Source organism: Lagenorhynchus albirostris, chromosome 15 (genome assembly GCF_949774975.1).
Source record: "Lagenorhynchus albirostris chromosome 15, mLagAlb1.1, whole genome shotgun sequence".
NCBI lineage: Eukaryota > Metazoa > Chordata > Mammalia > Artiodactyla > Delphinidae > Lagenorhynchus > Lagenorhynchus albirostris.
The window spans coordinates 71,114,122-71,126,303 of NC_083109.1; the positions used below are offsets into that span (position 1 = coordinate 71,114,122).

Genomic DNA, 12,182 nt, shown 5'->3' on the forward strand with positions numbered 1-12,182 from the left:
GCACAAGTCTATAAATCTACCGAACATCACTGAATTGTACAATTACAATGGGTGAATTGCACAGTAAGTGTTATCTCAATAAAGCTGCTAAAATATATATAGAAACAAAAAATATTGAGTCATCAGAATGTAAATTCAGTGAACGCAAGGACTTTGTTTACAAGGGTTATAGGCCTCACTCCTGGAACACAACAGAAGCTCAAAAAACGTTTGCTGAATGGGGGAAACAACTGGATCCACCAAAACTGAACTCTTGAGAACTTCACTATTTACAATGTCCTTGTGGGTAGTCTTAGTGACAGTTACAGACTAGAACTAAAGGCCCTAACTTCAGACTTTTTCTATATTTTGCTTCTTCAACATAACAGTGATTAAGAGCAGACTCTATCTGGCTCCACCGCTTACTGTATGACCCTCAGCAAGTTATCTTTGTGCCTCAGTTTCTTTATCTGTAAAATGGGGATGATAATAATACCTACCTCATAGGGTTGTTATGAAGGATAAATGTGTTAATCTTCATATAGTAAGCACTATATAAATGTTTGACAAATAAAATAAAGAAGTTCTTTCTCCTGAAAATAACAAAGTAGACATTTTGAGTGGCAAGAGATAGACATGGGCAGTTCCAGTGCTTTACCTGATGAAATGTGTACTTGAACAAAAGTGTCAAAAACTCCACCACGGGGAACTGGGAGTAGGACTCGATCCTTCTTAGGTGAACACTCACAAAGAGCCGCAGAAAGTCAGTAAACTTCTCAATGTAGCTAAAGAAGACAAGAAGACAAAAGGTGACAATGAGAAACTCGGCCACCTCCCTAGAAGAGAACTCAAATTCAATCCAAATTTCTTTCAGTACAAAACTATACAGATTTATAACAAATATATTTTCAGTTAAAAATATAAAGGCCTGCAACAATTACCTACAGGTCAGGCAACCCTTCATTCCATTACCACCTGAAACATAGCAGAAAAGCAACTTTAATCCTCAGACACTATCTAGGTAAGGCATCTTATAAGCTAGCATCCTCATATTTTCTAACTCAGTGTTATGACCCAATTAAAGTGAAAGGAAATAGTACTCAAAAGGTCCATGGGCAGATGCTCTGTCATTTCAATGTGGCAAGTCTGGAGGGCTGGTTTTCTTTGCTAGGAGGCCAAAATATTAAAACGAATGTGCTAAAAACCCAAAAACAAAACAAGGCTATAGGAAAGGGATGGCATCCAGGTAAGACATATTCAGTCTTGCAACCTAATGTTCATTTTTTTTCCCCACCCTCTGGCTCCTGGTGCTAATTAAACATAGCATGTCCCAATCCATTCTAAAAGTGATTTCAAATCTAAGGGAGGAGGACTGTTAGAGCTGGACAAGACTCAAGGACAATTTACTGATGCATCATTTTAGAGATGAAGCCCAGAGAGATAAAGTGACTGGCCCAAGGTCACTCAGCCAGCTCACAGAAGAATGGGACTACCATCTACTCCCAATCCAGTGCTCTTTCTTTTCACATCACAGTGAATTCCCAATTCATTTGTATTCAAATATCATTTCACAGAAGAGTGTGGGTCACAGCTGCAAGGATAAGATATTTTTGTTATTGAATACACAGCACATCATCACTCTCACATTTCAGAAACTGTCATTTTAAGCTCCTAAATACCAAAAGGTGATTAGAAAATGAGATGGGCATACCTCCATAAACCACATTTCAGAGACAGATTAAAAAAGATAAAAGATACACTGGGCCTTAGCCAAATATTGAATGATGGTTAAAAGCAATTCTGAAACTCCTAACTGCAAAAAGCTGTGTTTTGTTTTTTTTTTAAAAGCAAAGATGTATGAGATAATAAAGGGGAAGAAGACTACTCCTCAGAAGAGCAAAACTGGCCCATAAATAAAACGTCCCATATTGTTCCTGGGACCTAGCACCCTGAGGGTGGCCAATCTGTGTGGCCGCCACACACAGGTAAGCTTATTTGCAGCTTAAAAAAATAATAATAATTTGTTTGATAAGGATCATGGGGTCAAATACTTGAAAAACAGTAAGGCACTAATCAACTGTTTTTAGAGATAGGAAAGTACAAAAAAACTTCTCTGAGGCCTTCAATCACTAATACTCAAGAGCAGGAACTCCTCATTCCTCGCTCAGCCTATTACACATTTTTATGTGGTTATTCAAAGACATCAACCAGTTTGCTGCTCTTTAGGAAGATGCACTCAATTCCCTACCACCCATTAAAGAATAAGGAGAAGTCATGGGTCAAATACCACACAATCTCAATTTTATTTGAATCTCCAACCCAATTTTTTTAAAGAATACAAGCAAGACTGTTCAGTAGCTAAAACTCCAATTTTATTTCACCTCATTTTCTTTCCCTTGCCCACCTTCTGGTACAGGTGCTAATGAGCAGTAGAAAGTTAGAAAAAAAGGCAGTAGAGAAGAAGAGAGGAAGAAACCTGGTTAAGCAGCTCCTAAACAACTGAGAATGGACTTAGCTGTTTAGAATTAGTGGTAAGGGACCCAAGAGCCAGGAAGCAAGCACACAGTGTTGTTCATGTCACCTTTCTGCTTCCAGGCACCTCTCAGCTTTCACAGGGCAATAGGAAGCATAGGATTAAAATATAAAACCAAGAGCACAAAAGTTACACGTAACAAAATCAGAACACAGATCATCCATGATGACATTTTTATACCACCCAAATGTAAGCCATAACAAACATTACACCACAAGCAAAAGTCAGAACAACTGATATCTGATGGTTGGTACAAGCAGTTGGGTTACTGTTGTGATTTTTTTAAACATATGAAAGTACAGCCTTTCTTAACCAAAGCTAGAAAGGATATAAACATATAAGCTGTGTGTCTGAATGCTGATGTTTTTGAATTCAAATAGGAAGCTATTACCAAATAATGAAAAATAAAACCAACATATTACCATATCAGATTATGAGTTCTTTTGTGATTATACAAAGAAAATTTCACACAAAGCTTGTTTACAATGAACCAAACCAAAATAATCTCATGTATCAATTTTTTCAACTTTAGAATAACTTATTAAAATTGCTAAATTTAGAAAGCACTATAACTGTCTTAACTTTAGGCACCTGACTTTATATCCTGCTGCTTACTCTAAAGAAAAAGAAATGGCTTAACTCTGTATAGCTTAACAACAAAAACAAGCCAAGGAAAATTGATGAAAATACTAACAACTTTTGCTGCCAGGCAATCTATAAATATTTACTAATTCAATACAATTTATCTGTTTGAAAGTCTCTGAACAGTCAACATAATGTTCTTAATATAAGCTTCCAATTTTCCCTTTTGTTTTTACACAGCAGTAGCATCATATTAATGAAAGCTGTAAGATACATAAATGACATCATCTGTAAGGGAAATATAAATGAGACCATGCCTCAGCATACTGTGGAGCCATCTGCTAAGAGTCCTTAATAAAGCGAGGCTAAGTGATTTTAGGCGCCATTCAAGAGGACAGTAACCAAGAAACTCAGGTGTGTGCCCCATTAACAACTCTCCTTTCTTGTCATCGGTGTAAAACTCACAATAGTGACAACATTCCTATACACTGCACGACGTTCACTTGAGAAAAGTCAAACAGGAAGAACCAACAAGCAACACCAAGCAAGGAAGGGCAAGTGTAACTCCTGTACCTCCACGGGCCTCCTCTCCTGTGCTTGGCTACGCATGAGCAGCGGTCCCAGTTCCTGCACCACCTCAGACCTGCAGGCAAAGAGTGAGGAGAGGGCGGACAAGGGTGGAAGGGAGGACAGGAGGTGGACGGGCAAAGAAGACAACCAACCTACACAATTCACACAATTCACAACTTTTCCAACTCGACTCGCTTCCCTTAACCACCCTAGCCCTTCCAGCTAAGCTTGGACTTACTGGTACACACCTACCTCTCCGTTCCTCACCAGGAGCCCCAGATTCTGAAACCAAAGAGGATTACAGGCACTATGCAGCGCAACGTGATAAACAGTCAAGGCCCATTCTCAGGGCACAGCCGATGCCACACCTGTTTTCATTACCTCTCATCGAGTTCTTCTAGCCTGCTCTTCACCGTGTGGGCATTGTTATCCTTGGTGATTTTCTGCAGGAGGTAGAAAGTCTGCTGGAACATACGCAGTAAGTACTCCTCGAACTCCATAGGCACACAGTTCTTGGACATGAGTTCATTGATGCAGGACATGGCCAGGACCCCAAGACGGCCGCGCTCCTGACCCAACACACAGTTCTGGCTGCTGCCGTTAACTGATGCCATCTTTCTGGCCCGGATGTCACAGCCAAAGCGTGCAAAGTGGAAGATGGTGGTAAGGAGGGATGGGGTGATGCTGGCAGACAGAGGAATCCAACTGAAGAGATGGGCCAGGCACTCCAAGGCCAGGGAACAGATATACTCACTCTCCACATCAAGGATGGGGATTGGCTGATTCAACAGTTTGGCTGAACTAGGACTCTGCAACAGGTTACTCAGTAAGTCGCCTGAAACACAAAAGACTTTTAAGATACACACCATCAAATCTCTTATAAACCAATTTAAGTAATTCTCCTTAAAAAAAACAAAAACAAAAAACCAAGCATTAGCATAAAGCAGAAGTTCTCAAAGTTTGGTCCAGGGACCCCTGAGAGCCCCCAGAACGCTTTTCGGGGTTCACAAATTCAAAACTATTTTTAAAAGAATGTTATTTTCCTTTTTCACTTTTATTATCTCACAAGTGTACAACGGAGCTTTCCAGAGGTTACATGCCAAGTTACAAGCAACAGAGAAAAAGCAAACGCTATCTATCATTAAGCTACATATTAAAGAGATTTACAAAAATGTAATGCCGCTCTTCTCAGTAAATGTTTTTGTTTGCTTTGGAAAACTTATTTTTCATTAAGATATATTATTTGTTAATATGCACTGAGTTCATCACAGTTACTTTTAAAAGAATTAATAAATATTTCCGAATTTTCTCAGTTTGAATACCAAGAGATAAAACCCACAAAGCTCTTTAAGGACCTCAATAATTCTTAAGAGTAAAGGGGTCCAGGGAATTCCCTGGTGGCACAGTGGTTAAGAATCCACCTGCCAATGGAGGAGACACGGGTTCAAGCCCTGGTCCAGGAAGATCCCACATGCCGCAGAGCAACTAAGCCCGTGTGCCACAACTACTGAGCCTGCGCTCTACAGTCAGCGAGCCACAACTACTGAGCCCGCATGCCACAACTACTGAAGCCCGGGCGCCTAGAGCCTGTGCTCCGCAACAAGAGAAGCCACCGCAGTGAGAAGCCCGCATACCGCAACAAAGAGGAGCCCCCACTCACCACAACTAGAGAGAAAGCCTGTGTGCAGCAACAAAGACCCAATACAGCCAAAAAATAATAATAATAATTAATTAAAAAAAAAAAAGAGTAAAGGGGTCCAGGGTGGGCGAAACAGGTGAAGGTGGTAAAAAGGTACAAACTTCCAGCTGTAAGACAAATAAGTCCTGGGGATGTAATGTACAATATGGTGACTATAGTTTACAATACTGTATTGTATATTTGAAAGTTGCTAATAGTGTAAAATAAATTCTCACAAGAAAAAAATTTGTAACTATGTGTGGTAATGGATCTACATTTACTGTGGTGATCATTTTGCAAATATACATAAATCACTATTTTGTACACCTGCAACTAACACTAACAGTGTTATATGTCAATTATACCTCAATTAAAAAAAAAAAGAGTAAACAGGTCCAAAGACCAAAAATTTGAAACTACTGGGCTAGTCAAGGTGAGGTCTGTGGACCTGCATCACCAACATAACCTGGAAGTTTGTCGGAAATACAAATGATCAGGCAACACCCACACCCACTGAAGTAGAACCTGGCGGGCAGGGGCAGGAAGCTGTGCTTGTACCAGCTCTCCAGGTGATTCTTACGCTTGCTTAATTTTTGAGAAGCACTAAACACTAAAGGAAATCACACAAAATGAAATTGGGGGTGGGGGTGGCTATAAAATGATTTTAGAGAAGACAAAAGAAGAAAAACATTCATAACTATAACAAGAAGAAGCCTTTCCTGAAATAAAGGTGTCACTATACAAAATGAAAGGGCTTATTCAGCCCCAAGAAAAAAAATAAGGAGTAATCAATACAAAAACTTCAGTAATAAGGGAATGTAGGCAGAAATGGCACATATACAAAGGAGAAAACCTCGAATTCAGACTTCACAGTAACAGTCAAAGCCAAAAAACAGTGGTGCAGTATCTACAAGTTCTGGGGCAAAGAATGACTTAACCCAAAGGTCCCCTTTGAGTATAAAGGAAGGTGACATTTTTTTAAAACATGCAAAAATTCAAATAATATATTGCCCACAAATTCTTAGGGAGCAACTGAACGATGAAACCATGCAAATAAAGAGATAAATAAAAAAGAAGAATTACAGAATGGTGAAGCTGTGGCAAAGGGACTAATGCAAGCACTGAATTAAATACAGAATCAAGACTAAACAAATGGAGGAATTATAGAAGGGTGTGCTAACTAACTTTCTCATCTTTCACAAGCACGAAGTCTCAAAATATATGGTCTAAAATTAAAATATGTAGTAAGAAATTGGTTTTCATAATCTTTTTTTCTTATCCTTGGAGATATCTTTTACAAACTAATATTCCTTGTGGAAAAAGCATCTCAAGGTCAGCAATTCCTTCCATTTAATACTTCCTGTTAAATTCAAGTAAAACTAAAACTGAATAGTCTTTAGCAAAAATATATGATACCAAAAAAAAATATATGATACGATACCATTTGGTCCTTTTATTCAGTTTAATCTACCTTTAACTGCATTTATGTAGAGAGAGAGGTCTGGAATGATGTTATTTCTGTATGGTGGAATATTGGGTAAATTTTTACATTTTGTTTTTTACCTTATAGCAGCAGTTCTCAAATGTTTTAGTCTTAAAACCCCTTTACACTCTTAAAAATCACTGAGGACAGCAAAAAGCTTCTTTCTGTTTATGTAATTTCTATTGATATCTGTCATATTAGAAATTAAAACTAAGAATTTTTCAAATATTTAATTCATTTAATAATGATAAGCCCCATTACATGTTAGCATAAATAACATTTTTAAATGAAAAAATTATATTTTGCCCTCCAAAAAATTAGTGAGAAGAATAGCACTGTGTCTACATTTTTGGAAATCTCTTTATTGTGTGGCTTGAAAGAAGATAGCTAGATTCTCTCATCTGGTTCTGTACCCAATCTGTTGTACAATGTTGTTTTACTGAAGTATATGACGAGAACCCAGCTTCACACAGATATACAACTGAAAGAGAAGGAAGTGGCCTTTTCAGATAACGGCAGCTATTCTAATACTAAAATCTGATGAGTACTAATTTCTTAAAGGTTAACTGCAATGTGGAATCTGAATGAGCTTTTTTTACTCGGTATGCTCATAAGAGTGAGAATAAAAATGACAAACAACGTCTTAGTATTTTTATGACCACATCGTTGACCTTTGGGACCCTGAAAGGGTTTGGGGGGACCTCCAGGGGTCCCCAGACCTATTGAGAACTGCTGCCTTATACTAATGTTGGATTAATATGAACAGAGTAGTTAATGTTTCTCAGCCTCAATCTCCTCAGCCATTAAAATGAGGATTTTGTGATTTATTAATAAGAGTTTAATTTCCATTGTTAAAACTAGATTAAAAAGCTGTCCTCTGGCATCTATCTTGAAAGGTGTTTGCTGGTTTCTATTCTGAAAGAGCTGCACTTGATACCAGATGAGACTCATCATGATCTCAGCTACTCAAGCTGGTAATCAGAAGACCTGGTTTCAAAGAATAATGCAAGAAGGATGTTCAAGCAGAATCTGCAAACGTTTCAGTTTGTTTATTACTGGATTAATAATTTTGATTTTTGGAATTGCTGTGGTGGCTTTCCACTTGAGTCATATAACTTTCTATCAATGGTTGTTTCTGGTATTGCTTTTTTCATCGTTCATGGACTGACGGCCATTTATGAAAGATGCCAGTTAGAGGAAATCACCATTACCCAACTATTAGAATTATCAGGGCATTTATCAACCAGGATCAAATTGAGGCTTTAGCAATGGAGGAACCAACAGACACCACCTCAGTATGATCTTACACTAAACCCGGACACTGTTGGGCCCTTGGGCCTTTTTAAAGTCTCTTGAACATTCTTAAATAGAAATAAATTCTGGTTTTCAAAACAAAAACAAAACAAAAAAGTTGGCCCTATTCTTCAGCTCAGAAGAATTTTTCCAGAATGGGATTCTAAGGTGGGGTGTGGGGAGAGCAACACATCAATGATAACACTGATGTTAAGAACAGCTACTAGGACTTCCCTGGTGGCGCAGTGGTTAAGAATCCGCCTGCCAATGCAGGGGACAGGGGTTCGAGCCCTGGTCTGGTAAGATCCCACATGCCGTGGAGCAACTAAGCCTGTGCGCCACAACGACTCAGCCTGCGCTCTACCTGAGAGCCACAACTACTGAAGCCCAGGTGCCCAGAGCCCGTGCTCCGCAACAAGAGAAGCCACTGCAATGAGAAGCCCGCGCACCGCAACAAAGAGTAGCCCCCACTCGCCACAACTAGAGAAAGCCTGCACGCAGCGAAGACTCAACACAGCCATAAATAAATAAATGTTAAAAAAAAAAAAAAAAAGAACAGCTACCATTTCATGTGCTATTATTATTTGCTTGGTGCTGCACCAAGCAGTTTACATATTCTCATTTAATGCTCCCAGCTCTAAAGTAGGTATTATGATTATCTGCACTTACAGACAGTTAGAATAACTCAAACACAGATAGATGAGGCATTTCCCCCATGTTCCTCAGCTAGTCAGAGGCAGAGCTGAAACTAAAACCCAGGTCTAGCCCCAAAGCCTATGCTCCTTCCCAGAAGCCAGGTCAGGAAAGATGGTGCAGCCAAGAAAAATGATCAGTCAGAAAGCTAATATTCAAAAATAGAAAAATATGTAAGATCCAAAGCCACATGTAAAATAGCATGTGTACACCATGACAGAAACTATAGAAAGATACAAGGACAAAGACTGAACGGGAGTATGCAAAGGTAAAAACCTGTTTATGTGGATAGGATGATCTCTGACTATTTTTTCCCCTCAAAACAAGTATCTTTTAATGTTGTTTCTCGATAAAAATTATTTTACTCAACTTTAAATGTTTCAGGGAATTTTAGTAAATCATAGAAGAATTTTTCCAAAATTATATATTTTTTTTCTTTTTTGGCGGTACGCGGGCCTCTCACTGTTGTGGCCTCTCCCGTTGCGGAGCGCAGGCTCCGGACGCGCAGGCTCAGCGGCCATGGCTCACGGGCCCAGCCGCTCCACAGCACGTGGGATCTTCCCAGACCAGGGCACAAATCTGTGTCCCCTGCATTGGCAGGCGGACTCTCAACCACCGCGCCACCAGGGAAGCCCCAAAATTATATTTTAATCCAAGTGAAGGCATCGCCACAGAACAGAGACCCTGCTTCATGCTGCAGCATTTCCAAAGCTATGCTGAGACAGCTTTAACAAGCTCTTGATTATAAAGAGGACTTGTAAGAGGGCTCCTCGATTTTAAAAAACCTGTGACCAACTTCATCGTCCCTGAATTGGGCCAGGCCCTGGCGGCAACAGACACCCACGCCCCAAGTAGTACGTAGGCTACTCTGGGGCATTTACTGACTTGGAAGTAACCCAGACATGGTTGGAACACTTGTAATGGGCTTTCATACAAAGATCCCCTCAGCTTTCTTCTTTTCTTACTTATTGAAATTCCACATGTGTTCTATTCAGTTCTACATTCACTAAGAGTTTCTCAACCTCAGCACTATTCATATTTGGGGCTGGATAATTCTTTACTGTTCTGTGCACTGAAGGATATTTAGCAGCATCCTTGGCCTCCACTCACCAGACGCCAGTAGTACTCTTTCTTCAGTTATGTTAACCAAAAAGTTTCTCCACATTGCCAAATATCCCCTGCAGGGCTAAATCACCCCAACTAAGAACCTCCGACCTAACTGTAGCCTCAGTCCAGTAAAATGGGGAGAAACTCTTTTTAAGGAACCCTTGGGAGGAGGAAACAAGATCAAAAGAGTTGTGATCCAAAGTCCCGTTTTTCTACAGGTGAAAAGATCTGCAAGTACACGAGCATGTGCATCTTATAAAGAGTTTGGGAAAAACCAGAAGGTGTAAACTGGTCGCAATCAATTAGGGCTAAGACATCTTCACCCTAAAAAACTTTCCATCGCCAGTATATATACACATCTATATTTAAAACTAAATACCATGTGTGCAAGACCGATATGGCCCCTTAATTTTTATTACAGACCAAAGCTAGCTCAGAACTACAGTATTTATGTAATTTCGTTTTGTTCACATTTTTTCCCATTTTCCAAGCAAAAAGAAGCAAGGACAAGAGGAGAGTAACTAAGGAAGAGGGCTGAGGCTGCACGAGCAAAGAAGGAAGCCGCACCACAGCATACAGACGGTACATCCACACCTCCCCTCACTCACTCCTCAGAGCAGAGCTGCTCTTCTACAGAGAGGACATCCAAGGTCAGAGAAGGTAAACCAAGTAAGCAGCGAGCCAGGACTCAACCAGGGGAAGGAGGAGGCAGGCAGAAATGGTGAGAGTGACCGAGACAGCAAACTTAGAAGAAAGACAGTGCACCTCGACTGGGAATGATGGGTTCACGTCACTGTCCCACCCCTCACTGGTGATGTGACCTCTGGCAAGTTACCCGCCATGAACCCCAGCTTCCTTTTTGTAAATAAGAGAGAAAACCATCATCAATTTCACAGGATTCTGGTCTAGTGAGGTGAGTTTAAGAGATGAGGCAATAATTTGGGGAACTATTCTGAGAAATGAACTACACACACCTGTCAAAATTTTTTCTATAACCAGACTGTTAGAGCAGTTGTCAGAGGGACTAGTCCCTGGGTTTTATTCTTTGAAAGTGATCAGACAGATAATGACATTACAAGAAAACATATGAGAAAAGAGACCAAAAGCCCACGGGGCCAAGTCTGATGGGTAGCTGGGCAGGGCAGTGGGAGTCTGGCAGGGACTGCTGATGGGGTATGTCTAGGAATTATCTGAGTTTATTCACTGGGCCCCATGGTTTCTCAGAATTTCCTCCATAAAACTGAACTCACAGTCAAGAGAGCTAAAGAATTTTCTAGACATTTTACCACTTAACTTGGTGTCTTAAGGGCACAAAGGCAGTTGAGCAAAAGCATCAAAATAAATGTTGATTAAATCATTAGCATTTTTGCCCATATAGTGAAGCAAGATCTGATGACTTCACTCACAACTCTCATGAAGAGAGTTAACAAGTGAACATGCAATTTTTTTTAAAAGAGGAAGTGTACCAACTTAAAAGCTTATTTAACTCCCTAGTCCACCCCCCCACCAGTTTCAATTTATTCTGCTTTTTCTCAAACACTAAAATTCAAGACTTGAAAAATTTTAATAGTGTCTAAGAGGCAACTCTCAAAAAGCACTCATCATATTTTTAGGTTTTGTTTGTATGGAATGTCAACTGAGTTCTTATTTTATTTCCCCCAACCTCATAAACAAAACCTAGGCAAAACATGAAAGAGTCAAGCATTTATTTTTGATTTGTATTATCTAATATTCTCCAACCTGGCCTCCAGGATATAAGTCTATCAAAGTATCAACTGAGTTAGCTCAGAACATGTACCTGAAAGAAGCCAACTAAAACTCACAACTTTTGGTACTGGAAAACGATGTCAGAAAAACAAGTTTTACTAAAGTAAACTGCTGCTGCTCACTTAACCTGGATACCAAGATAGTATTCAACTATCAAAAGAACCAATTTTTGCAAACTACTATTGAAATGAGATGACAAATTTTTTTTTTTTTTGGCCACACCACACGGCTTGTGGGATTCTAGTTCCCCCACCAGGGATTGAACCCGGGCCCTCCGCAGTGAGAGCACGGAGTCCTAACCATTGGACCACCAGGGAATTCCTGAGATGACAAATTTTAAGATCAGCCAAACTGCAAGAGATTCCAAGGTGTATACTCAAAAATCAAATCTCTGCATCTTTGCAATTTTTTCTTTAATCATTCAAATATTGCAAAATATAAATCTGCTAAGTCACCTCAAATATCCACTTTGAAAATGAAGGTTTGCCACCAAATAC

General features: G+C 39.7%; 1 protein-coding gene across 7 annotated transcripts in view; it reads right to left on the reverse strand.

Annotated features, from left to right (window-relative positions):
- Nucleotides 1-12,182, reverse strand: part of XPO6 (exportin 6) — a 122,108-nt gene that overhangs the window by 62,406 nt on the left and 47,520 nt on the right. For all 7 annotated transcript variants that reach the window (XM_060124311.1, XM_060124312.1, XM_060124314.1 and 4 more), the window contains exons 7-8: nt 4,046-4,499; nt 638-764 (exon numbers count right to left, since the gene is read on the reverse strand). In XM_060124311.1, the coding sequence (XP_059980294.1) occupies nt 638-764; nt 4,046-4,499 (581 nt within the window). The remainder of the gene's footprint in view (nt 1-637; nt 765-4,045; nt 4,500-12,182) is intronic.